General features: G+C 38.8%; 1 protein-coding gene across 1 annotated transcript in view; it reads right to left on the bottom strand.

The window, feature by feature from the left end:
* ZSWIM8 (zinc finger SWIM-type containing 8) overlaps positions 1–23,622 on the bottom strand; it is a 63,344-nt gene extending 39,722 nt beyond the window's left edge. Inside the window, exon 1 of the mRNA XM_085312259.1 lies at positions 22,994–23,622. Within this exon, the coding sequence (XP_085168385.1) occupies positions 22,994–23,171 (178 nt within the window). The 5' untranslated portion in view covers positions 23,172–23,622. The remainder of the gene's footprint in view (positions 1–22,993) is intronic.
* Between the last annotated feature and the right edge of the window lie 6 nt (positions 23,623–23,628).

Raw genomic sequence — 23,628 nt, 5'->3', positions numbered from 1 at the left:
ATACTATATTATAAAAAACAAGGATTTGGTGCTGGGTATGAAGGCCAGAAATGCTAGAAACAGATGGCATTGAGAGAAAAGCTGCAAGAGCAAAAACATTCTCATTATTATTCTATCATTATGCCTTACCCTTATAATATCTTCCTTTACAGTTGCAATGGACTAGGACACACATACAGTCAGCTCTTAGGTGACAAGAGCAGCAGCAGCACAAGGGCTGCAATCGCCCTCCAACCCCTGTTAGACAATGTGGCTGTTCTCCTTCAAGCTAAACTAAACCAACTCAAGAGAAATACTCTGACAAGCATCACTGAAATTACCTCTCCAGAAAATGTCTGTCTTCCAAAGGGGAAAGAGACAGTGCTGCTACACAGAAGCAGCCTACATGCTTTCAGATGAGTCAGACAGTAACCTTAGCCCCTGATCTAACAAGTTTCAGGGCCAATAACAGGGCAGCAGCGCTCAGCCTCAGATGGGAACCCTGCAGGCATTTCCTGCCACTGAAGGCTACCTAAGTGCGCCATAGATGTCCATCCCCTGCCACCTGCAGTACTGCACCCCAAAAAAGGAAAGCCTGAAGTGGATAACCATCATGAGAGCAACTTCTCTAGCGCATCGCGCACTCCCCACCATCACGTGTTCCCAAGCGCGTCTCCGACCCCAGCAAGGCGCGGGCTGGGCAAACAGCCCGGGCTCTGCCAGGATGCTGCCTCCAGCTGCCCGGTTTCCCCAGACACCCATGTCTCCTTCTCACAGTTACGCGATACATTAGCATGGCTCCTTGGGACAAAAAAAAATTATCGGGATCTCCTTGAGCAAGGGACCCTTAGTTTTTCTGCATAAGCTACCAGGATTTCAAGCTATGAGAAGAAATGGCAGCTTTACTGGGGAGGACAAGTCACATCAATGATATTTTACTTGCTCAGAGCCACACAGCCATATGGCTGTAAAACTCCTTGCCACTGCAGTCTTTAATTAACCATGGATGATAATGACTCTGCAACAAAGAGATCCATGAAAAGTATACAGAAGCCAGCCCTATTTGCTGAATCTCTAGGAATTATTCCTTCAGAAAGGCACTGAAGTCCGCTAACACAACAAATCTGTTCATGCGGTGGCATGTTACCTTGAGAGCTTTCCCCCTCCTTGCCAATCTAAAGCTAAAAAAGACAAGTGGGAAAAGGAGTCATAGTGCAGGGTAAAAAACAGTCTCTTAGAACTGTGCACAAAAATAATAATAGCAATAAAAAAGAATACTTGGAACAAACAGTAATGCTGGAATGTAACGATGTATAAACACTGTGGAAAAAAGATGGGGGAGAAATCTTTTAGCCCTGTAACATAGGTAAATTAGGACAAAAATCATGAGACCAAAACAGATTAGACAGTCTGGATAAAAGCAGAAACCAAACATATATAAGCATTAATCTTTCAGAAACTTAATCGGGAAAAAGAAACTCAAACACTGGCATGAAAATAAATAGTGTAAATAAAAATAAAAATAAATAAAAAAAAAAACCTAAAGCCAGCCCCTTTTCTTCTCAGGATGGCCTTGTGTATGTCTTCAAGAATAAATAATAATAATAAAAAACCCACTGTGCTTTGCAAGGTGAAGACTGCTATGCACAGGAGAGTCAATGGAACAGATAACCTGAGCCCTCCTCATCTGCTCCCGTTCAAGTCAGCCAGCTTGATTTTAACACAGCGAACAAGGGTAACTGGCTGATTTCACACTGAACCCACCAACTGCTTCATCAACTACAGTGCCCAAAGTAACAGCAGCCAGTTAACCGGCACGGCTGTCTCTGTAAGTCGCATTCAGACATTCAGAGCAGATAGCTAAGACTTTTTCAGAATAAGCTGAAAGCAGTACTTCGCCAGGCTTCAAGGTAGTAGTGGCCTATGAAGACAGGGAGAGAGAGACACTCAGCTAGCAGGGGCTCCCAGGCGGCAGCTGAGGTCCTTTTCTCATCAGGCTTCCCTGAACCTGGCCAACTCAGACAGCCTGAGATTAGCGCCTAATTCTAGACTGTGAACACTCTCTCCTGAGTCCTAAACAGAAGAGCTCCATTCCAAATGTTTATCTCTAGATATTAGCCATAGTTGATGGACTCATACCTACTTGTATCAAAAGGCATTATCAAAAAAAAAACACACAAAAATGAAGGCTCAAGTACTACACAAACATATTTTCAGCAAATACAAAATCAGAAGTCTGCTAACAAAGAAAAGAGGAAAAAGCATTACCGCTTCTACTCAGAATGCAAGGCAGCAAGGAAGACTGCAATCTTAATATAAAAGAAAAATCCAGTAAGGAAATCAAAGATGCAATAAAATTTTGACAAGTCTGCAAGACAGATGTACCTGACAGAGAAGATAATTTTAAACTGCGGAGCAAAACTAGCAAAGGTCACTGCCTTCTCTTGGGAGGTAGACAAGATGACCCAAGCAGAACAAGGGAAATGTTTCAAGTCTTGAAAGAATGAAGTCAGAGAAAATGCGTTAAGCAGCCTTAAGCAACTGTGACTTACAGGTTAAACGACTAGCAAAAAAATCAAAAATCAGAGCTGGAAGGGGAATTGCTGAGATCATCTAATCTATCCACACCATACCCAAGAGGCAGAATCAAGCAGCTCTAAACCATTCCAGGTAAATCCTGTCTCCTCTGTTTCTCCCACGTGAAGCACAGCTTAAATAAGGGTTATCTTACCATTTTAGCTACCATTTCATGTGAATTACAGGTTTGATTTTTATGACACTTTTGTAATAGCTAAAACTTTAGCATAAGAACTATTCTTGCAGGGTAAAACCAAGCACACAAACCTCAGCTGATACAAGCTATGCACACAGACATGCATTTTCACCAGGGAAAGCAACTTCTGTGACAGCAGGGCTTAACGATGTGTGTGCACAAGTGTAGCTACATCACTTAATCTCTCCTAATATAGGTAGGTCATAACGTCTGGAGGCCAACTATTATCTATAAGAACAGAACACACTCAAACTCAGCTATTATTTCTTCAGTACAATAATAGAGCTTGCATCTTAGACAAATATACAGAGAAGAAACTGCTTCAATAATCAGCAAAAAAGGGGCCATGAGAATACAAAAGAGTTATTAAATGGGACTGAAACAAATCCAACTAGGCCAAGCACAGAGCGCACTTGTTATCTAATTACATTATTTCCATTGAGTTACTTTTGGTTGACACGTATCCCTAAAAATAAACTATACATACAAGTAAATAAATACAAATGCAAGTGAACAAATCTCATAGTGCAAGATAACACAGTGCAAAGGCAGGACTCCTTGGTTTTGTTATAAACACTAAGGAAAATGGGATAGCATTTTTTGGTGGAACAAATAATCCATGGTGTAAGACATCTTAAGCTGCACTAACTTTTGAGAGATGACTCTACAGCTTTTATAGCTATCCCTGGTCCCTATCTCACATTTCCCCCCACCCCTACCACTGGCCTCAGTCCAAAACATAACAGAATGGAACAAAGTAACACAACGACGCCTAGAACAAGGACACAGAGGAAATGGAATGAAGCACTTTTGGTAGCAACAGTCAAAATGAGAACAAAAAAGCTAACAGGAAATAAGCAGAATGCAATACTGACTAGTGAGAGGGGAGGCAAAGGAATTGGGTGGGGGTACATAAAACCTGATAAAACCTGTTCTGCAAATCTTACCTTAAAAACAGTATTACTTTTCTATTTACAGGATTTGCCATGCAGAAATATAAATCTGTGACTGTAGGACATAACTTAAGTATATCCGCTCAATTTATTTGCATTAAATGTCTAGTGACATGTATCAGTGACAAATGCCTATCAGTGACAAATCAACACCATTCTCTCTTTAGCACCTCTTGAAACTGAAAAGTGCTCAGAACTGCAGACCAGTATACAGTGGCCAGAGGAGCAAGCCTTGCATTTAACAGTAACATATCCAAATTACATCTCTTCAAAATTGGTCTGTCTTACTGCTTTCCAATTTTTGCCCCTTTCCTTCCAAAGTTCTGCTATTGGCTTTACTTCTTGCCTTCCTTTTCTTTTCTCTTTCTAAAAATGCTGACATCTCAGTGTCAATGCCTTTAAGGACATGCCAAAGCAATGTTAAGTCTCAAGCCCTGCAATAATTACCAGAGAACTCTACCTTTGTTTTGAACTCTGAATTCCTCAAAGATGAATGCTTTGAATGCTTTTATACAACTAGTTTCCCAAAACGAACACTGCTAAATGAAACTGAATTAATTGAGTTCTTTAATCAAAAGTTAACTTTAAATTTCAAGTACAATAGAATCAGGGTATTTAGGTCATTATTTATACTCCTCTCTTTGCCGCTTCCATTTTTCTGTATAATTAACATCTTATGAAAAACAAGTCACATATTTTTAAATAGATAAATAAGAATATCCACCTCTGAACTGAGAATAAAACACAAAGTATGTGGCAAATGTCTGAAAATAAAGTATATTCTCTTCCTTCAAAAGCACTTCTCAGCACAAACTCCTTCCACAAAGCCAATTAATTTCACTTCTCTTTTCAAAGAGGCGGCACTTGACTAAGAGCAGAAGTGATTCAACGGCTCATAGACACACCACCAGCAGCCAGTTCTGGTCATGTTAACATTTCAACCAGGCAGATCCCAGACCTACAAAGTGACCAGAAGGGTAAGATCTTCTGAAGTGCTGAACTAACATATAACCAGGCTACGTGAGCAACAAGACTACATTTGTCAGGTTGCTGGTTTGCGGTTTTCAAGCATATATTTGTGAGAAAGGAAGCTTACTATCTGTCCCGTACAACTCTCAAACTTCAGACCACATGATGAGAAGTACAACACATACTACTACACCCACAACTACAGGATACATATATAAATGGCAGGCTATTAAAAGCATCCTTCAACAGGCATGTCATTACAATCTTGGGAGTAAATCGCACTAAGCACAATTAAATGCAAGCTTCATGATACAGGTAAAAGCAGAACAGTTGTATTTTCAAAGAGGCAGAGTTCTTGGTCAAGGTCAAATTGTAGCCACTTTGCTCTGTCCCAGTAAGCTTCACTCAGAACATTTGAACCACAGAACCACAACCACCAAGCTCCAAAAAAAGAAACCAAGTACCTTAACATACTAGAAGCAACTGAAATAGCTAACATAACTTTAAACATATAGAAGAGAGAGATAAAAGAAAAGCACTTAAAAGAGTACAAGAATTATCTTGAAACACCCGTTCCAAGATGCAGCAAAGGTGCAGGGACAGGGGTTTGGAATAAAAAAGTTTAACCTAAATTGAGCGGCATGAGAAAGCAGCATGAAACTTTGGCTGCAAAGCCTCACAGGTGAGCCACTGAAGCAGCTATGAAGCTAAACCATATAGAAAGAGAAAGATTTGATTGATAATAGGCATAGACTGGACTATCTGATAGAGCACACTAGATACAGAGGTGAAATCTGACTCGAGATGCACTTTTCCAGGTTTGTTTTCAGTTCTTAGAAATAGGGACTCATTTCTCTCCAGAAATCATCACACGCTGGGTTGCAGATGATCTTTTTGAATCACAGAGCTGGTCCCAGTATAGTTCATAACGGTCAGGCACACACACACACACACACACACACACAATCACAACTAACTGATTCTCTTCCGACAGCCCAGTACAGATGCCAAGTACGGAGCAGGCACATAGAACGAACCTCCTTCCCCCAAAGCAATATAAGCAAAAAAATCTAGACTAGCAAACTGAGGAGTGATGAAGCCACTCCACAAAGGGAAAAATTTGGACTCTCAGACTGAATTCACCATGCTGCAGTGTCAGATTTCAACAGTTAAAGGCATACAAGAAACACTTGCCTCCCACCCCACCCCACCCCCCAAAAATCCAGGTCTAGCTTGACTGTATACAGAACTAAGCAACCTGAAAAGCTCAAGACACAGCATAATGTTCGAGTACTGACTCCGACGCATCTTCAGCGAGCGTTCCTCTCTTGCAGATTAAGAATTCCAGGCCATCCTGTATCAGGGCAGGAGATTGTCACAAAGCTCTTTGTGAAAAAAATCCAACAAACCACAGTATCGCTAAAATGTAGGGGCTTATCTTCATTTTACAGAGCAAGGAAACGGAGGTGAGGATATTTGTTTCAGGTTCCTAACCTACTCAGTAGAGTAGTTTCTCTACCAAGTCTGAATAAAGTTTCAGCAATCTGTTTCTCGGAGTCTACCCACTCCAAAGCAGTGCTTTGCAAAGCACCTCAGCATTAACAAAGCCAGCTGCAATAACAAATGCAGAGCAGCAGACTCTAGACGAAACTCCTTAGCCAAATACATCTATACAAGTTTTCCAGATGCTGAGATGGAAAAATAGAAGAAGGTCAGAGAACACGAGATGAGGGCTCAGGAGACGGAGAAAGGATGCTAGGAACACTGCCGCTGAGGGACTGCTTGTTAAGCTTGTTCAGAAAAGACAACTGGAGGCAGAACTCTGACCTGAGAGCTCGTTCAGTTTTGTTCTCTCTAAAAAACATAAAAATACTTTTCAAATATGCACATACCCAGAACAGGCTAGCAAGTGCAGCTAACCTGATCTAGAAAAATCGCAGTGACAAGGCACTGTAATGTAACCATCAGGTGTATCAGGCAAAGCCTGCCAGAGGGGAAAAATGCCTGCTTACGTATTCCCCATTAGGGTTGTACAGCAAGATGCTTTTTCTCTTTGTCAAAAAAAAGAAAAAGAATTTTTATTTTTTTACTGAAAACATAGCCATAGAAAAAAAACCTAAGTGATCACCATACAAGAAAAAAGTCCCAAAGACCAAATAAAGATTCAGTCTGAATCACTAGTATATTAATTTGCCCATGAAATAAAACAAATGAAAGACTATCAATGTTTTCAGGTTGTGTTTTTCTGTTCATGTAATTTACCTGTAAAACCTTCACGTAGGCTTTATTAGCGTCTGTAAATAGTTGAGAACTTTCAGGAAGAAAAGCTATCAATGAAATACATCTTCTAAGTTTAAAAACAGATCTGCTCCTCGTTTGCTGTTTTCATCTTCCTTCTCTTCCCCTACCACCACCCCCGCAAGGCTACCAACGGCAGCAAAATTGTAACAGGCTCTGTGTTAGGACTCATACACCTCTTATTTCCCCACCTGCAGTGATACAGCTCTGTCTGGTTTCCATAACCATTCGGCAGAGGTGAAATTATACTGAGAAAAATGAAGTGGAGCAGGAAATACAGAGGTATATAAGACCACTTTGAAATGAAAAAGAAGAATTTGGGTAGGCCTACATCAGTCCTAAGTCACAAAATGACATTTTTTTGTATAAAATAGTTAAGAAGATAAATAAGTAACAAAACTTTTTCACTCGTATGTACTGGATAAGAAAGATTCATAACCAACAACTGATAAAAATACAAATCCCAAATATACAGATTATGATCCAGAACTGGAAACCTCACTGTTAATTGACAAACTGCAGCACCTATTACCACACAAATTCCATTAAAACCATCACAATCAGATTTTAAGAATGCTTATTTATTGCTTTATCCAATGCAAAAAAGACTAATTTTATCAGAAGAAGGTGCCCAATTCATCCCCGAAGTCTCTCCCAGTTATAGCAAAAGCCACAGCAGAGTCAAATCTAAGCTTAGTTTGGTTTCTGAAAATTGCCTAACAGTGTATCATAAGCAGCACTCATATACAGCCAAAATATTTGATGGCTCAAACTATCCTTGTGTTGCTGAATTTATATTTCCCCTCAAAATCATGTAAGTACATCATTTATCTAAATATATAAAAATATATCCTGACACCATGACTTCTATCTCCAAGACTAAGACACTTGAGGAAGCAAAAGCGAGTTTTTCCATAAGGCAGACTTTAACATGCATTAAAACATCAAAGAATAGCATTAATTTTTTACTTTGCACACCAGTCGTGGGAGATTTGCAACATAAAATACTAAAAACTATCACACTGTGGATTTGGGCGGATAGCTGCTTTTCCAAGTGTCAGTAAGTTCAAACCTATTCAGTCTCGCAGTTCCCATTCTGGTCCTGTGAATTTAAAAAAAAAAATCTGACAAACCCATTTCATGACGGTTATTTACACCATCATGGACAGAGTTTTAAAAATATATATATAAAAAAAATGCTCATCTAACTTTGCTGTCCTTTTAAAAAACAGTATCACCTTTCTGCTAGGATGAAGCACAGAGACTGCATCCCAAAACAACTTTTGTTAAAGCAGCCAAGCAACTAACAGCAGAAGGATCCTACATACTGAGCTCAACTCCTACTCAAAGCAGGGTCTTACTGGTCGTTGTTTCAGTATTAGACAGAGTTAAGAAGTACTTTATCTAGATAACAGTTTTCAAGTGTCATGCCAATTTCTGATAACTCATCCGAAAGATTTCAGAAGGCATAAAAAATCCTCTGAAAAGAAAGCTGGTTAAGCTTAATAATCCTATCCCAATATCTGATCAGAGAATTAAAACTCAGAAGATGCATGATCTGTGTGCAAGGTCCAGGAACCCTAAACTCACTATGAGTTTAAATCAGTAATAATATGCCAAAAATCCGACAGCCAGGTCCCCAGTTTCCCTACAGGAACTCTTCATTTCTTCCTGCTCCCATGTCACCAGCAGAAAAACCTTCCACTGCTCCTTCTTTTAAGACTAAATGTTGAAAAGAGGAAGCAACCACTGATGATCAGTAGGGGTTCATATATTAGCCTGCAAATCACATTGTAATACACAGAGCATCTACTGCCACTGATTTTTAGACAGATTTGTGAGAAAATGGTTTTTCTTCCTGTGTTGTGTTCAAATTAGATTCTTCCCTGAGAATCTGAACAGTTAACCCTGTGCCACACAGGCCGAGCACTTGAGAGACATGGCCAGCAAGCTTAACGTCCCCTAACAGCCAGACCAGCCACTCAAAAGATCACCTTGCTGACATCCCCAAAAGAAATTTAGTTTGGAACTTCCAAAAAACGACTCTCAAACATTCTTTCAATGCACAAAATATGACTGCCACAATCCTACCGCAAGAAGTGGTCAGTGGGGCTACTATTACTCTTGTCACAACTTAATCAAAATGGAAAAGTTACAAGTTTACTGAGTAATACAGTACTAGCATTACCAGGGAATATCCAAAGCACTGAGGACTACTGAACAGGCCTGAATCAGAAGGAAATTGCTGATGTCTTCTGCTAGTACACTTTTTAGAAAATGAGGCAAGAAACACCTTTTCAAGACAAGAAGCTCCAATGTATGTGAAGATGGAGGCATGGTTCTCGCTATACTTTTTGGAGCAGTTGTTTGCTTTTACCCCTCACGACTTCATTTTCAATTTCCCTCTATCAGCAAAAATACTTTGAGAGAAAAGAGAGAGGTAAAAAAAAAAAAAAGAATTCTCCCTTCAGTGCAGCATGAGATGTTGATACAAAAATCATTCCTGTTGTGTTATTCCTCCTTTCACCACTGTTGAATATAGCTAAAGAGTTTTGAGATGCCCAAGTAAACTTTAATCACAAAGCAGAGAACTCGCTGTGTAATCACCCCTCAAAGCTTGTCTTGCAATTAGTAAACTGAATAAGGACTTGCATATAAAACTTTTTCTGCACTCCACAGGTCTCCTGCTTGAAGGAGAGATTCCCTTCCTTGCCTGATGTCCTTAAAGCATCATAGTTACAACATGGTGTACTAGAAACCAGATCTCTAGAAAAGCACACTTGAACTGAGTCTTTAGAACTTCAGGATAATCCAATAATGGGAAGCTAAATGTTACATTTAACAACCAAGGGGGAAATAAAGATGAAATCAAAATCCATGTTTTCTGAACTCCAGGACAGGAACACCTGCACACTGCTCTAAACTCAAATTCCTAAGACTCTAGTGTAATGATGTCACATACAAAAGTTCTGCCGAAGGTTCTGTTGCAAACGCATACGAAGTACGTGTAGTAAACTACAGACAGCATCTGCTCTGAGCAAGTGTTTGGAGAAGTTCTGACAAGTCAAATCCAGCTCAGAAAGGAAAGCTGCGTTTTCCATGCAACTCTATTGCTTCTCCTGTCCGTTAACTATGAAAGTCGTTTGCAGAAGACTCTGCTGATGAAATTGGAGTATTTGATATTATGCTGATGTCTTATGAATGATACAGGCAAGCTAGATGAGATCTATTTGACCCTCATAAGCTCCAAATCTCAAGAGCAAAAATTTGATAAGCTCTTTTCTCAACTCTCACCCACTCTAGCATGATTGAGATCCAAAACTGTAATGCGAACATTTGGTAGGCAATGCAGCATTCACAGGTTGACAACCTCTTCTGGAAATTCAGGCAAGAAAATTCTTAATCCAGTCTCACCCTTCAATTTCCCTCCCTAAAAAACACAAATTAATTAAAAAGGCAGCCAGGGCAAACAACCCACAGCAGTTAGAAATCCTAAAATGAACAACAGATTTTTGTAAAGCAAGATAAGACAGTGCTACAAAACACTATATTCCTGCCAGCACTGGCCAAGGTTTCATGACAAATTGGGCAGCTTGCATTCAAAATAACTCTAAAGCTGATGAAGCAGAACAGCTTCAGGCTAGTCATTCTCCCTGCACTGCTACTCCTCTTGCTTTCGCTCCACGCAGACATCATACTGCATAACCTGGATTGTGTATTCAGAGCACAGAGATCAAATAGCTCCTGCTCATGAATAGGAAGACTCGGTGCTGCCACTTATTCCCACTCTTGATCTATGCAAGGTATTTTGAGGTCTTAAAATTCAAAATATTCTACTGTATCTGATGACAAAAAAAGAAGTGTTACAAAGACTATTAAGTTATTATTAAGTTATTAAGTTATTTTTTTCAAAACATATGAGACAACATAAATCAAAAAAAAATCAGACTGCATCACAACTGAGCATCTATCAAGAAATACCGGTATGTTCAAACGCTGAAGCCTTACAAAACACCATGCAACTATTTACTGTGCTGCGCTCTACCACCAGTATCCATCCTTAAGAATTACATGCAAAATTAATCTTAAACTAGCTTCTTTCCTGCATCTAAATCCTAGTGCAGTATGACTTGTCCTCCAAACAAGTGCACTGGCAAACACCAAAGTATCACATTACTGAGCATATCAGAATGAGATCAAGCCAATTCTATCAGGCCTTACGGGAAAGCCACTGTCTGAAAAAAATAATCAAGGATCTGATAGTTGTTAAAAGGTATTCTCACCTCTAGCAAAAAAAAAAAAAAAAAAAAAAAAAAAAGTGCAAAATTAAACATCTGTCAGCAAGCAAAATAAGATGCAAGTATCTTCCCAAGTCCAACCCCAGGTCTAGTGCTTTGTGGGAAGTTACAAGCTCGCCCAGCGACGTCCCTCAGTTCCAGGCTCTCCCCTGCAGCTCAGAGGGGCAGTGCAGCAGCCGGACAGCCCGCACGGGCTTCCCAAGCCAGCAGCCCTCAGCCTGCCGCGGGCTCCCTCCCGCCGCAACAATCACGTTTCCTCATGCTAAGAGCATCGGACCACTTCTTGGGATCCTGTGGTTGGAGGAAGTTCCTCCTCTAATAGGAAATATATTTCCCTTCCGTTTCCTCTTCTTCCCCCACGGAGGGAACAAAGGGAAGAGATGCTGTGTGCAAGTCCCAAAAGTGAGTACTGAAGACTATAGCTAATAAGCAAGCAGCTGTAGAACATTTAAAGAGGAGGAACCAGTTACAAGCACATTATCGTTTTCAGTGCACAAAATAACAACAAAAGCAGCCCTCAAAAACAGTGAAGCATTGATTAAATACACTCCATTGCATGGGTCTGCTTAGACTGATGCATAAGACCTCTCCAACAGCACAAGACTGAGGCAAAGCCAACCATCCTTGAAAATATCTCCAGAAACCTGCAAACATTTGCTGCTCATAACCAGCCAGGAAAAACTAACTCCCTGCCCTTGAGAAAGATAAGCAGCTTAGCTGACCCTTGCTCACTACTTGCTCACTACTGCTTTAAATGCAATCAATTAGTCAATGAAAATTTCCAGAGGCAATCCGGCTCATGCTCAGCTAACTTATCCGGGTAAGATCACCCTCCCTCAAGCCAAGCACAAAAGTCAGCTGCAGGTGTAAGCCACAGATATTTTCACCTGGTCCCTCTAGCTAGCTCTGCTAAACAAATGTACAAATATATTATATTTTTCTCCCGCCTCAGCATTTACTGACCTAAAAGGAGGCAGCAAATAGAATCATATACACTATGCAGCAGGGACTGTGAACAACTCCAGAAAATTAACTGGTATCTTTTACAGACTCTACAATGGCACTAGACTCTCAGATGTTGTCATATCATTGTTACAGTTGTTAGTTACATTTTAACTCACCAACAAGACTACCATGAAGTTTACAGGTCAAATTGCTACCAATAGTTTTATTCATTAGCAATCAGTGCTTCATAAAAGTATGGAGCTTAAGCATTCAAGCCATCATCAAGCTATTTGATTAGCCTCAAACATGGATTAATGAGGATTCAAGTTTGTGCATCATCTCTAGAGGATGAGACAGATGCAAATTTACAAATTAAGAATTCTAGTATAGTATTTTTAATAAAGAAAAAAAAAGATTAAAGAGTAAGTTCCTAGGAATCATAATTTGTTAATATACAAAGTCAGGCAAACATATACTAAGAACAGGAAAAACTCAAGTCCTACAAGCACAAGAAACAAAGACGCAGACACATTCCATAAGATCACACTGTAATACTGAATATTCACTGGTTCAGCAAACTTTTCTGTACTTCAAGGAGGAATCTGGATCTTTCACATATATTGACAAGATGCCAGTAATAATTGTTTAGCTACATGTAGGCATTTTTTTAATAAATATATCTTAGGGGAAAAAATAGCAGATGGTAACTTGGTCACATTTACTTTGAGGCTGCCTCACTTTTCCCATTCTTCAGTTCTGGATGGGGAGATGTACTCAAAGCAGCATCTTTAAAGATCTTAGGCCTAATAAATAGAAAAGCTGAAATTAATTTTTTCCAGTAGTTTATCTAAAGAGAAAAAAAAATAAACAGAAAAAGCCACAAAGAACCATACTAATCTGATTTTTGAAAACTGGTATTTTCTTCTCAGAGCTCCACCAGTAAATTACTAATCTTTATCAGTATTTTTGAATGGCAAAGAATGATCCTTGTCTATCTAAATGTTTTACCTCTGTAAACAGAAGAGGAAGACAGATACGGTGGCCCACATGCTTACCAGCCCAATGTTTTACCAAGTCACCTCATAAGTGTCTTAACTTGCAAGAAACAGGCACAGCTGGATGCCTCCCTGCAAAGATTCTCATTACTTACAGACAGATTTTGGGTAAGATTGCTTTTATCACGCCATCGATCCATATTTTTGTAAGAGAAGTGGCCACCTTTCCCTACATCATTTTTAGGCTGTGACCTCCCTCCTTTTCATTCTCTCCAGTCAATTCCCACCCCCTGCACTGCAACATCCAACTTTCCTCCCATGAAGGGAAAGGCTGTCTTCTGAGGACAGATTCTGCCCTCCCCATCTCATCCATTTATCTTTTCCCTTTCATGTACAGACCAATCCTTATTCCATATCAAAAAGCAGCTTGAAAGCTGCTGCATACCTCACAGCCATAGAACTAAACCCAGTGGACAAAAGAAAGCTATAAAAGACATTGAGACATCAAGAAATAATGCAGGTCCTCTAGTTGCAGCTGAACGAAGGATGCTAAGAATTTGTTTAAAGGCTCTATCCCTGCACTCTTTTCAGGTTTCCCTCTCCCATGGAAAAAAAGGATGTCTTAACATCAGAAATTTTTCAGTGCTGATCACACACCAGTAGAGTTTTATACAAATATTGAAAAATCAGCACACAGATTTGCCAACTGAACATATATATATAAAGCATGTTTGACCATCTCCTAATTTATACTGTTAAATACTAACATTTTTTACTTTTTGTTGGAGTAATCTAGAAGCACTAATAATGATTCACAATAGCAACAATATTTTATTAAAACCACTTTTTGCAGCATCACTTCTTTCAACTTCTGAAGCTCCAGGTGATTTTAAGTAATAGGTGTATCATAGCCTGACAGAGTTCCTTTATTTCATTCATTTCAAAAATACCAGATTTCCAGCTGCATGGAGGCAAATACAGATGAACTAAGCAGAGCTTTTGTAAGCCTTGCCAACAATATTTAATGAACCATCAAAAAATAAGGTCAGGTAAGACATCAGTTTCAGTATTTTCTGTTAAAGATGCTACACAACTATTAAGAGGTACACTATCCACAGCTTTGCCAGGATGTTATTGCCGTTCTGCAGATAGAGAAATAAAGAAGAAAGGATCTATCCAAACCCATGCAGGTTATAGCAGAATGAAAACCTTCTGGCTGGGTAAACATATAGTCATATAGACAGACATAGTGGTAGACATATAGTCATTGCCCAAGGCTACACAACATCAAAGGAGATACCATAGAAAGGTGTGACATGAAATTATAACATTAGAACTAATATTTTAAATATTTTGTACATTAGGCATCATAACATTTTAATCTTAAAAAATAAAATCTAGGCCTAATAGGTTATCTACTTGAAATACGTGTTTTGAATTTTGCTTTTCGAGGTAGGATAGGAAAACAGAGGAGGAGGAGGGAGGGAAGGAAAAACAATAATGATAAAGCACATTAAAATAAATTTGAAAAACTTACTTCTAGCCATGACACACTCATTACTGGATTTCAGACTTTAGTTAGATAGGTGAGAGAAATGAGTTGTCAGTCCAAACCAACCAATGACATCTTAAAAACATTCCTACACTTTAAGAACTAAGGAATAAATTGTTTTTGATTTTTTGGGTATGTTACTTAAAGACATGAAAACAAGAAGTATTATATCAAAATTAATTACAAATAGTCTAAATAGCCAAACATTTACTCCAAAAGTTCATTAAATTATGTAAAATATCTTTTGAAGCTATGCATTCCTTTCTTCCTCTGGAACAAAGTAATGTATAACAACTAGGACAATGGACACTTAACAGGAGATGGTTTCTGTTCCTGGTTTAATAACTGGCGTGAGAGATCTTGTCCAAATCACTGATGTCCATTTCAGTTCCCTCAAAGGCGCCTATATAAATACACACACACACACACAGTTTTTTTTTTTTTGTTTGTTTGTTTGGTTTTTTTTAGGGGTAGGGCAGGGGGGAGCAGAGTGGAAAGCTTCTTTGTTTACTTGCTTGGTTTTTAAGAACACCCTATGACCCTTGCCATTCAATTCCTTTTTTTTTTCCTTTTATTCCTTATTTCTGGGTTTCTTATTCCTTGTTCTCAACATTTCATTCAGTTTTATCCTTTCCTCCGCATACTAGTAAAAATGATATTAGCAGCAGCCACAGACTATCAAGAGCTTGACATGGTAAGGCACTGCCCGAGAACAGTATCAATAATACATACACATTTCCCTTCAATTTCAGCGTAGTTATCCCAACACTACAAAATCAGACACTGATTCGAGTATGTACCACTTCCAGGGGGGAAGGGAGAGAAATAGTCACAAGTCAACATCCGAGTTTATTTCCAGGACTAGTATGAAGGAAAAAAAATACTTTCTGTATATTATATCAGAAAATACCTTTTGATAAGTCTGATCAGTTCACTTCTTTATGCCTACAGTTCTTTTCTCACGAAAGCTGCAATAAACATACACTGTATGAAAAGCGCTATTTTTCTGTATATGGTTTAGGCTATAGCTTTGTTGCTCTTCCTCAAACTGAACTAGAATTCTACAGTTTTAAACTTGCATATTAAACTGCATTTATCTGATGGCTCTTCAAGTACACGGACCATACCACTACATTTAGACTAGAGGCAACACAAATACAGAGCAAGATATGACTGGTAATAGCTCAATTCAGTTTATGAGGCTACTGGGTCATCTCTGCATATTGAACAAGCCTGTTTGAGATCTTGACACTTCCAATCACTTTTTAGACCTGAGCAACTTGCACAGAAACCTCTAATGGTCAAGCGACAATTCAGAAAGCCTCACTCACTTTATAGGACCTTAACTCTTCAAAAGCAGACGCAGAAAACGTGGATTCTATACTGAGTAATTTGTCTGGTGATGAAGATATACTTCATGGCTAACCAAGCCCTAATTTAAAAATCTTCCAGAGTTTTCATCAAAGTAGGAATTACATCATCTCCTACATTTTCTAGAATTTATCAAAAAACAACCAAAAAGTAGCTCTTATCTCTTTTGCCCTTTATCAGCAACACTCCAGAAGCAGCAGCAAGTTTTTTTTCAGTTTTATTTCTCACTGCTATTTCAAAGGGTGACTCCAGGCACGCAATGGGGACATAGCTCCAGACACAAAACACACACTAGTGGTGTAAGATACACAAAATCAGTCTCTTGTTGCTCTTCTGCTCAGAGTACAAATTATATAAGAATTCAAACAGATTAACTTAACAAAGCAAATAACTTTTGCTGTTAGCATTCAAAGGAGTGACATAAGCAATAAAAGCATTTTTGAGCACTGAAAGAAAAGGTTCCATTTTAACCTGAGTTATCCTGAAGTAAAATACTGAATGAACAAAAGATATTAGTGTTTCGTTACAGAATTACGTTTGCCCAGACAACCAACACTTCAAACTTGAGGAGGTTTAGCTTGAGACAAAAACTGAGGTGTCTTATCTTCTTATCTTCACTTTTTTTTTTTTTTTTTAATCTCAGGACAGAACTAACTATCTGTAGGTAAAAAATAAATGGATAAAAATAAACCCCACTTTTTAGCAATTAAAACAGGTGAAAGGAAAAAAAAGGAGGAAGATACAAAAAAGAGATAGGAAACAAAGGAAGAGCACAACTCAGAGCCTAGGACCAAACCTGAATCCTTCTCCTTGCTCCCCTAGAGCTAGGCACACCACGGAGCAGGATAACTCCTACAGCCCCAGTAAGCTCGAGATTCAAATACAGCATCTGCGATCTCTGGTCATTCAGCAGCATCAGGACCTCCTGAAGGTGAAAGGAAGAAGAAAACAAACACGAAAAGAAAACTCCATGGAATCTAGGAAGGCTTCCCAGTAGAAAGATGAGAAACTAAGAAACAGAAAGAATGTGCAAGACTTCTAAGGGGGGAAGAGAAGTCTATTTAAAGCAAGAGGTCAGGAGACAACATTAGAGTTAAAATTGAATTGGTCCTTTAAAATCTCTGTAGAAAAAAATAAAACAAACCCAGGCCTCCTTGTTAACTCCGTTATGTGGTCTCTTCCATACTCATTCTCAGAGAAGGGAGTATGCACATTCAACTATCTCAAAAAAGCACAGTAGAAAGCAAATGACACAAATGTGCGAGAGCCATTCATCTCATCATTCATCAAAAAGACGTATCACTACATTGTAAAGCAACTTTTTGTTTCGTGGAAACTTCTAGACATCTTCTGAAATCCTCATGTCATCTCTGAAGCAATATATTTAATTATGCCAGTCTTGATAAACGACTGTCTCTAGAGTTTGTCTGCAGTATTTTCCACTCTAACGAACCTACAACACCCCGTTTCTACCTTGTATTACAACACATACTCCAACAAGCCATTCCTCAACTTGAACTTCTGTTGCTGCTATACACACAGAGAGAGAGCCAACAGCATTACCAACCGCTGTTATAATCTACATTGGGTTATAGTTCAAAATATGTGAAACTCCTTTACTAGGGCAAGAAAATGTAGAGAAACATATTTCTTGCTAGCAACTGAGTCTTCTCTCTCACATTACCACAAAGACCTTTTCTCTTTAGACAATTCATCTCTGCTCATTTCATAAGCATTTGTGGTATCATCTCACATTTCAATTCTTAATTCTATTGCTTCTGTAAAGAAAGTCATTAAGCAGCTATACATGACTTGTATAGTTATTGCTTTGAGGTTTTTAATGTTATTAGTGAATTTAGATATACCTCCAATTATAATTATATTTGAGCTAAAGTAGATTTGTCATGTGTTGTATTACATTAAAAAAAATGCATTACATCAGTATCTCCCCAAAGTGTAGGTTGATTACATAATATCCCTCTCAATACCACTCGCAAGTAAAATAAATAAATAAATAAATAAATATAAAAATAAATTCTAGCCTTATAATACATGGTAATTGTCAGTAGCAAAATAGCAGCTAACCACACTCTTCGTTTTCAGCTTCACCAGGCTCAAAGAGAGGATACTTCGGATGACACCAACATTCTTCTCTGAGAAGAACAGAAGTCTGAAGACTACAATATGAATTTGAAAGTATTTCTTTCAAATTCATATGCATTTCTGCTGCTGTCTTTTCACAATTATTTTTTGTGCTAGAGTTAAGCAGTTACGGGCAATCTTGAGGAAGAAGCTTTACTCTTCAAGCTATTTATTCTTTGTCCTTATTAATTAATGAAAACCAGTCGTTGTCATTTTACCACTATAGATACTGTTCAGACTTTGATCAGGTTTTTTTCCTAAACCGATCATATCTTCACCTCAGCCTATATCTATTCTATGCCAAATAGTCCATCTCCGTAGCTTGTATTTTTTCAAGGTGCTCTGCCTCAAATTTACTTAATGAGTTTTCCTAGCAGTTTAGAAGAAGCTTTGAACTTCGCATTATCACCTAACAGCATTATACATATGTCTTACAACACACAATTTTCAAGAACGCTACCATAACCCTCTGTATCTGGAGAATGAGAATGTTTTCTAGGAGATCACTGCCTGCAGTTCTTAGTTTAGTTTGAGGGCTTTTGCCACAACCTTTGTGATGGTTCAAGCTTACAGCTGGAATGGGTGGATGTGGGAGGGACGGAGATCAAGGTTTTTCACTAGCTACCTATTGAAAATAGTTTTAAGGCAACTCATCAGCATGCTTCCAGTAGAAGCTGGTGTGAAAGAATAAATACAAACTGAGTAGAAAAAATTGTGAACATACTACTTAGCAGTTATTTACAGCAACCTCTAAAGCGTTTGGTAAATATTTGTTTTTAAATTGTAAAACAAGTGAGAAAGGTGGGAAAAGGTTTGGAACTTTCAAGAAGAAATAAAGCTATAGTGGGTATGGAGGAGGATGAATGTACTTGAATGTTTACTCTGACTTTAATCCCTCTGTCACAAAAATCATTACATGAAGATAATTTATCAGAAAACCTTTGCAAAAACACAGGACTTATTTCAACTGCAAAAAAAAAAAAAAAAAAAAAGGCAATTATTTTTATAAAGCAAAGAAAGAAGTCACAGGACCATAATGGCTTTCATAATGAAAATGTTCTCTAGGAAACAAAAAAATGCATAGAAACCTAGAGAAAATGCAAGCGAGTGCAGTCACTGGTAGAAGAGTAATAAATTGGTACTAAATAAATCAAGTAATGTAACTTGATATAGAAGAAGGTAAGTAGGAGCCACAAACCAATGTGAGGAACTGACTGGTTTCTAAAAACACTGCAAAGACATTGCTCTTCAAAACACCTATTCATGTAACTTCAGTGATGAATTCACTATCTGCCTGTTCCCTATTTTCAGCTAGTCCATGTGAAAGCTTCTAATCAATACTATACACAGGCAAAGACCAAATATCAGTTACAAGCGTTATCATCAAAATAAAACAAAACAAAAATAGGGAAAAGGTAAGCAATCAAGACTGTCTAAAGTGAAAACAAGGTATTTCTAAAATAAAGATTCAAAACTATTAAGTTGGAAAGGACTAGCTTTCCTAAAGACATCATCTAAACTGAAGTATGAGCTAAAGTTTCCTTATGGATTTTAGTGCAAATGAATCAGTAGGGATTGAGGGCAGACTCAAAAGCTAACAGCATCCATACAGCAGACACAACACATTCCTCCTTGACATTAGTGATCCTACATCTAGACAGAAAGCTCCTTTCTAGAAGAATTTCTGTAAGGACTTTATCACAAGTTCAGGTAATGAAAAATAAATCAAGAAAAAAACCACACAATCAATTACAGTCCCAGGTTTCTGATACAACTACTCAAGAAAATTGATTTTATAAACAAATCAGTTCCCAGGATCATATTGGAAAAGCTCAGACATTTTTCTCCAGGCAAGCAAGCAACTCAGTTTTTCACTTACTCGCAGCAGAGAATTCTGTCTGTATTTGCAACAAGCTACCCCAACCCTTTTGTTTAAAATTGGCATCAAACAATCATAATACTAAAAATCAACCAAAAAGAAAATAAAAAGTTGTGAAAAGCAAGAAATCTATTAGTAGTGGTAGGGTTTTCTTGTTTCTGTCTTGTTTTTTTTTATTTTTTCTTTTTTTATTAGAGAGAAGGAATCACAAGCCAACAACACTTCTGCCAGTCCCAGGACAATTCTCTTTGAACTAAGTAATGAAGAACGGACTCTCAAAAATCCAAAACAATTGGAAAAGCTAGAAATCCTTTCTACTACATAACTTGTCTGACTGATCCCAAATCAAAACACAGGCTAAGTGCCGAACTGGAGGAAAAGGCTAAGAGAACATAATTCCTTTTGTTTTCCTTTAGTGTTCAAAATTGAAGAAATCAAGGTCTAACCGATTTTTTGGCTTGCAGAGGCAACTACACCACTACAACCACACCACAGGCCTCCACAAAATGGTAAGACGGTGGAAATAAAAACACACAAGCTGAAATTAGAATTACCACATTTTGGAAGTCTCCTTACAACTGACCACCCCAGGATCCAGCAAGTTATCAACAGCTATTTTTCTAACTACAAAGACACTATCACCTACAGGTGTTGAACATAGTTAAATCAGTACAGGTGTTCTAAAATCCAAAGCTAGGCCTGAGGGTGAAAGACCCTCTAGTCAGGCCAGACACCCTGGCAACATGCTATGTATATTAAAACATCTGTAACTGTTCCATGTTGACAATATCATGGATGACTTTGTGTACTGGATAAATAATCACTTAAGTAGTGAATTCCTGCTCACACACTTCTCAAAATAACCCTGACCAGAGCCTGGGAATTGCCAACAAACACCTATAAAGCAGACAACAATATCCTTTTGGAACGTCTGCCTTATTTTCTAAAATAAACACTTTGATATAAAGGACTTACATCTCTCTGCAAATAATACCTAAAAAAATGCGAACCAAGTACAAAAATACAAACCTACCCATGCAAGTTTGCAGAACCTGGAATAACTGCACCTTGATACAGTGTGAAATACAACAAGAATTATGAATATGCACAATCTTCTGAATTGATTTTTCTTTTAATGCCACAAGTGGATAACAGTAGAGAGAGCAATCACGGCTTGTTTTTAATTCAGTTAAGAAAGCTAGAGAAACTAGCACAGGACCCAGCAAAACATATAATCATATACAGAACCAAGGAAGAACAATCAGCAAAAGGCATCTCAGAGCTGAACAAATATAATCACCTTTTCAAACATCAATCTGACCTGCAGATCTTGCACATACCAGCTTCAAACACCTCTACTGAACTAGTGATGTCCCCTTTTCCACAGCAGTATGTTTTTAATACTCCAGGTCCCATCCACGAAGTTAATGTACACAACAAGACCTAAAGCAAAACACACAGTTTATACACTTGCCCTGCACCCAATCCTTTCTGCATCTCAGGATTCACAGCTTCAAAATGCAAAATATTAACACTGTTCACCTTCTTTACACCATTAGAATGTTCCACACTAAAATCAATGCATCTTGGCAGCAGGGTATTAAAACACCTATTCAACTTGAACTTTGTTTCTCCCCCCCCCCCCAGTTTGCATCCTACCCTCACTCTAACAGTGACTAGTCTGACACACAGGAGGTTATACATCCTGGACTACAACCAGTTCTCAAAGTTGTCAATAATTGAATTTTTATTCTGTTCTGGAAAGCCAATGGTTAATGCAAAAGTACTTTCTTGTCCTGATCTAGTGACAAACAAGTATTTGTCTCTATCATAATACTGTCAGATTTCAGCACAATTCATTATAAATTGCATTCTCTGTTCTTATAAGGCCAACATTCAGAAGAGAAGGAGGTTTTGTAGTTCCATACAGGAAGATATTAACACAGCAGCTGATGGTCATGAAGGTCAGCAGTAACAGGAAAAGTACAGAAACTGGACTGAAGGAAAAGAAAGGAGATAGAAGGAACAAGAGAAAAGGCTTGTGTAATTTCTGCTAACTATATGCCTAGCTCTTCGTAGTGTAAACTCTATCTGAATTCTAGGGTCAAGATGCATCAAGATAAAAGAGAAATTACATTTCAATTAAAAAAAAGTTAGCATTATACAATTTTTATATACATTATATATACACACACAATGTAAACAGCTTCTGAATAGCTTGTACTGCATGATTTTATGTCTACAAACAAAAAGAAATGACTGTCAGGAGAAAGGAAATAAAACAACTCTTACAGAGCAGACACACTGTAGCTTGGTCACTTCTCAAGGCCTTCTTGCTCTACTACTACAAAAGAAAGTTTGTTATCTTAAGAGAAAAAATAGAAACATAAAGAAACAAACAAGAAAAATAGACTGCTCTATACAAACGAGGCTTGCATGCCTCTCCATGAGTAGTACTGTAGTAGCTGTAAAATCTTCTGTGAAACCTTAGTGTAGTTCAGTCAACGCAACTGGAAACCTACGTACAATTATTCCCAAGTTTGCAGCTTCTTTACAGAAAATTGTTTTCAGATTTTCAAGAACAAGTTCAGAAAACATACTCAGACAAAAGCACAGTACAGAAAACATGCAGATAACAACTTGTCCAAAACATAACTTTCTCTTAAACTTTCTGATAAATTCCTCAGTTCTCACCTTTGTTTAACAGCTGTCTTCTTAATACATCTGACTTCTGTTGGCACCGTTGACACTTCCTCTGTAAATCTCTACGCTCGCCAGCCCCCAGCCCCAGATCTTTCCCACACAGCAAGGAAACCCCAGCGAAACCAGGGGCCCTCACCTTTCATTTTGACCGTCGGAGAGTTGGGTCCAGCTGATTGCTTCCTCCATCCTCTCCAGTTTTGGCAAAGGCTCTCTGCCTCAGAGATGAAGGAACAAAGAGAGTCTTCTTCAAAGCGATCAGAGTCTTCAAATGAAAACCTCTCCCCGTCCTCCCACTCTGCAAACATGAGTTCCATTACATCCAACAGACACGGAGGTGAAAAAAAAAGAAAAAAGAAAAGAAAAAAAAAACACAGAACCGGCGCTGCTCACTGTAACAGGTGGATGGACTTGAGAACTCCTGTAACGCTTAAAATTTCAGCTCCACTCAGATCCCCGTACTGCAACACCGGGAGAAACCCCGCAGTTGCTATCTGAAGTGGGAGAAGCAGGAAACCAACACAAAAAACAAAAGAAGCTTGTAAAAATCCCAGAAAACGAGTTCTTTAAAAAGTTAAAAAGCGGCGCGTGTCCCCGAGCGCCGAGGCCGGCTCAGTCCGCCGGCTGACGCTGCCAGCCGGGGCGGGCGCGCAGCCTCCCGCGCCCGGCAAGGAGCGGCCGGGCCCGGCGGCGGGAGGCCGCCGCTCCCGGGGCTTCTGCCTCGCTCACGCCGCCGCCAGACGCCGCCGGGCGGCCCCGCCACCAGGGGGCGGC

This window comes from Rhea americana, unplaced genomic scaffold (assembly GCF_003343005.1).
Source record: "Rhea americana isolate MKP2758 unplaced genomic scaffold, rheAme1 scaffold_36, whole genome shotgun sequence".
NCBI lineage: Eukaryota > Metazoa > Chordata > Aves > Rheiformes > Rheidae > Rhea > Rhea americana.
The sequence above is the reverse complement of the archived record's forward strand: the minus strand, read 5'-3'. Positions and strand labels throughout refer to the sequence as shown.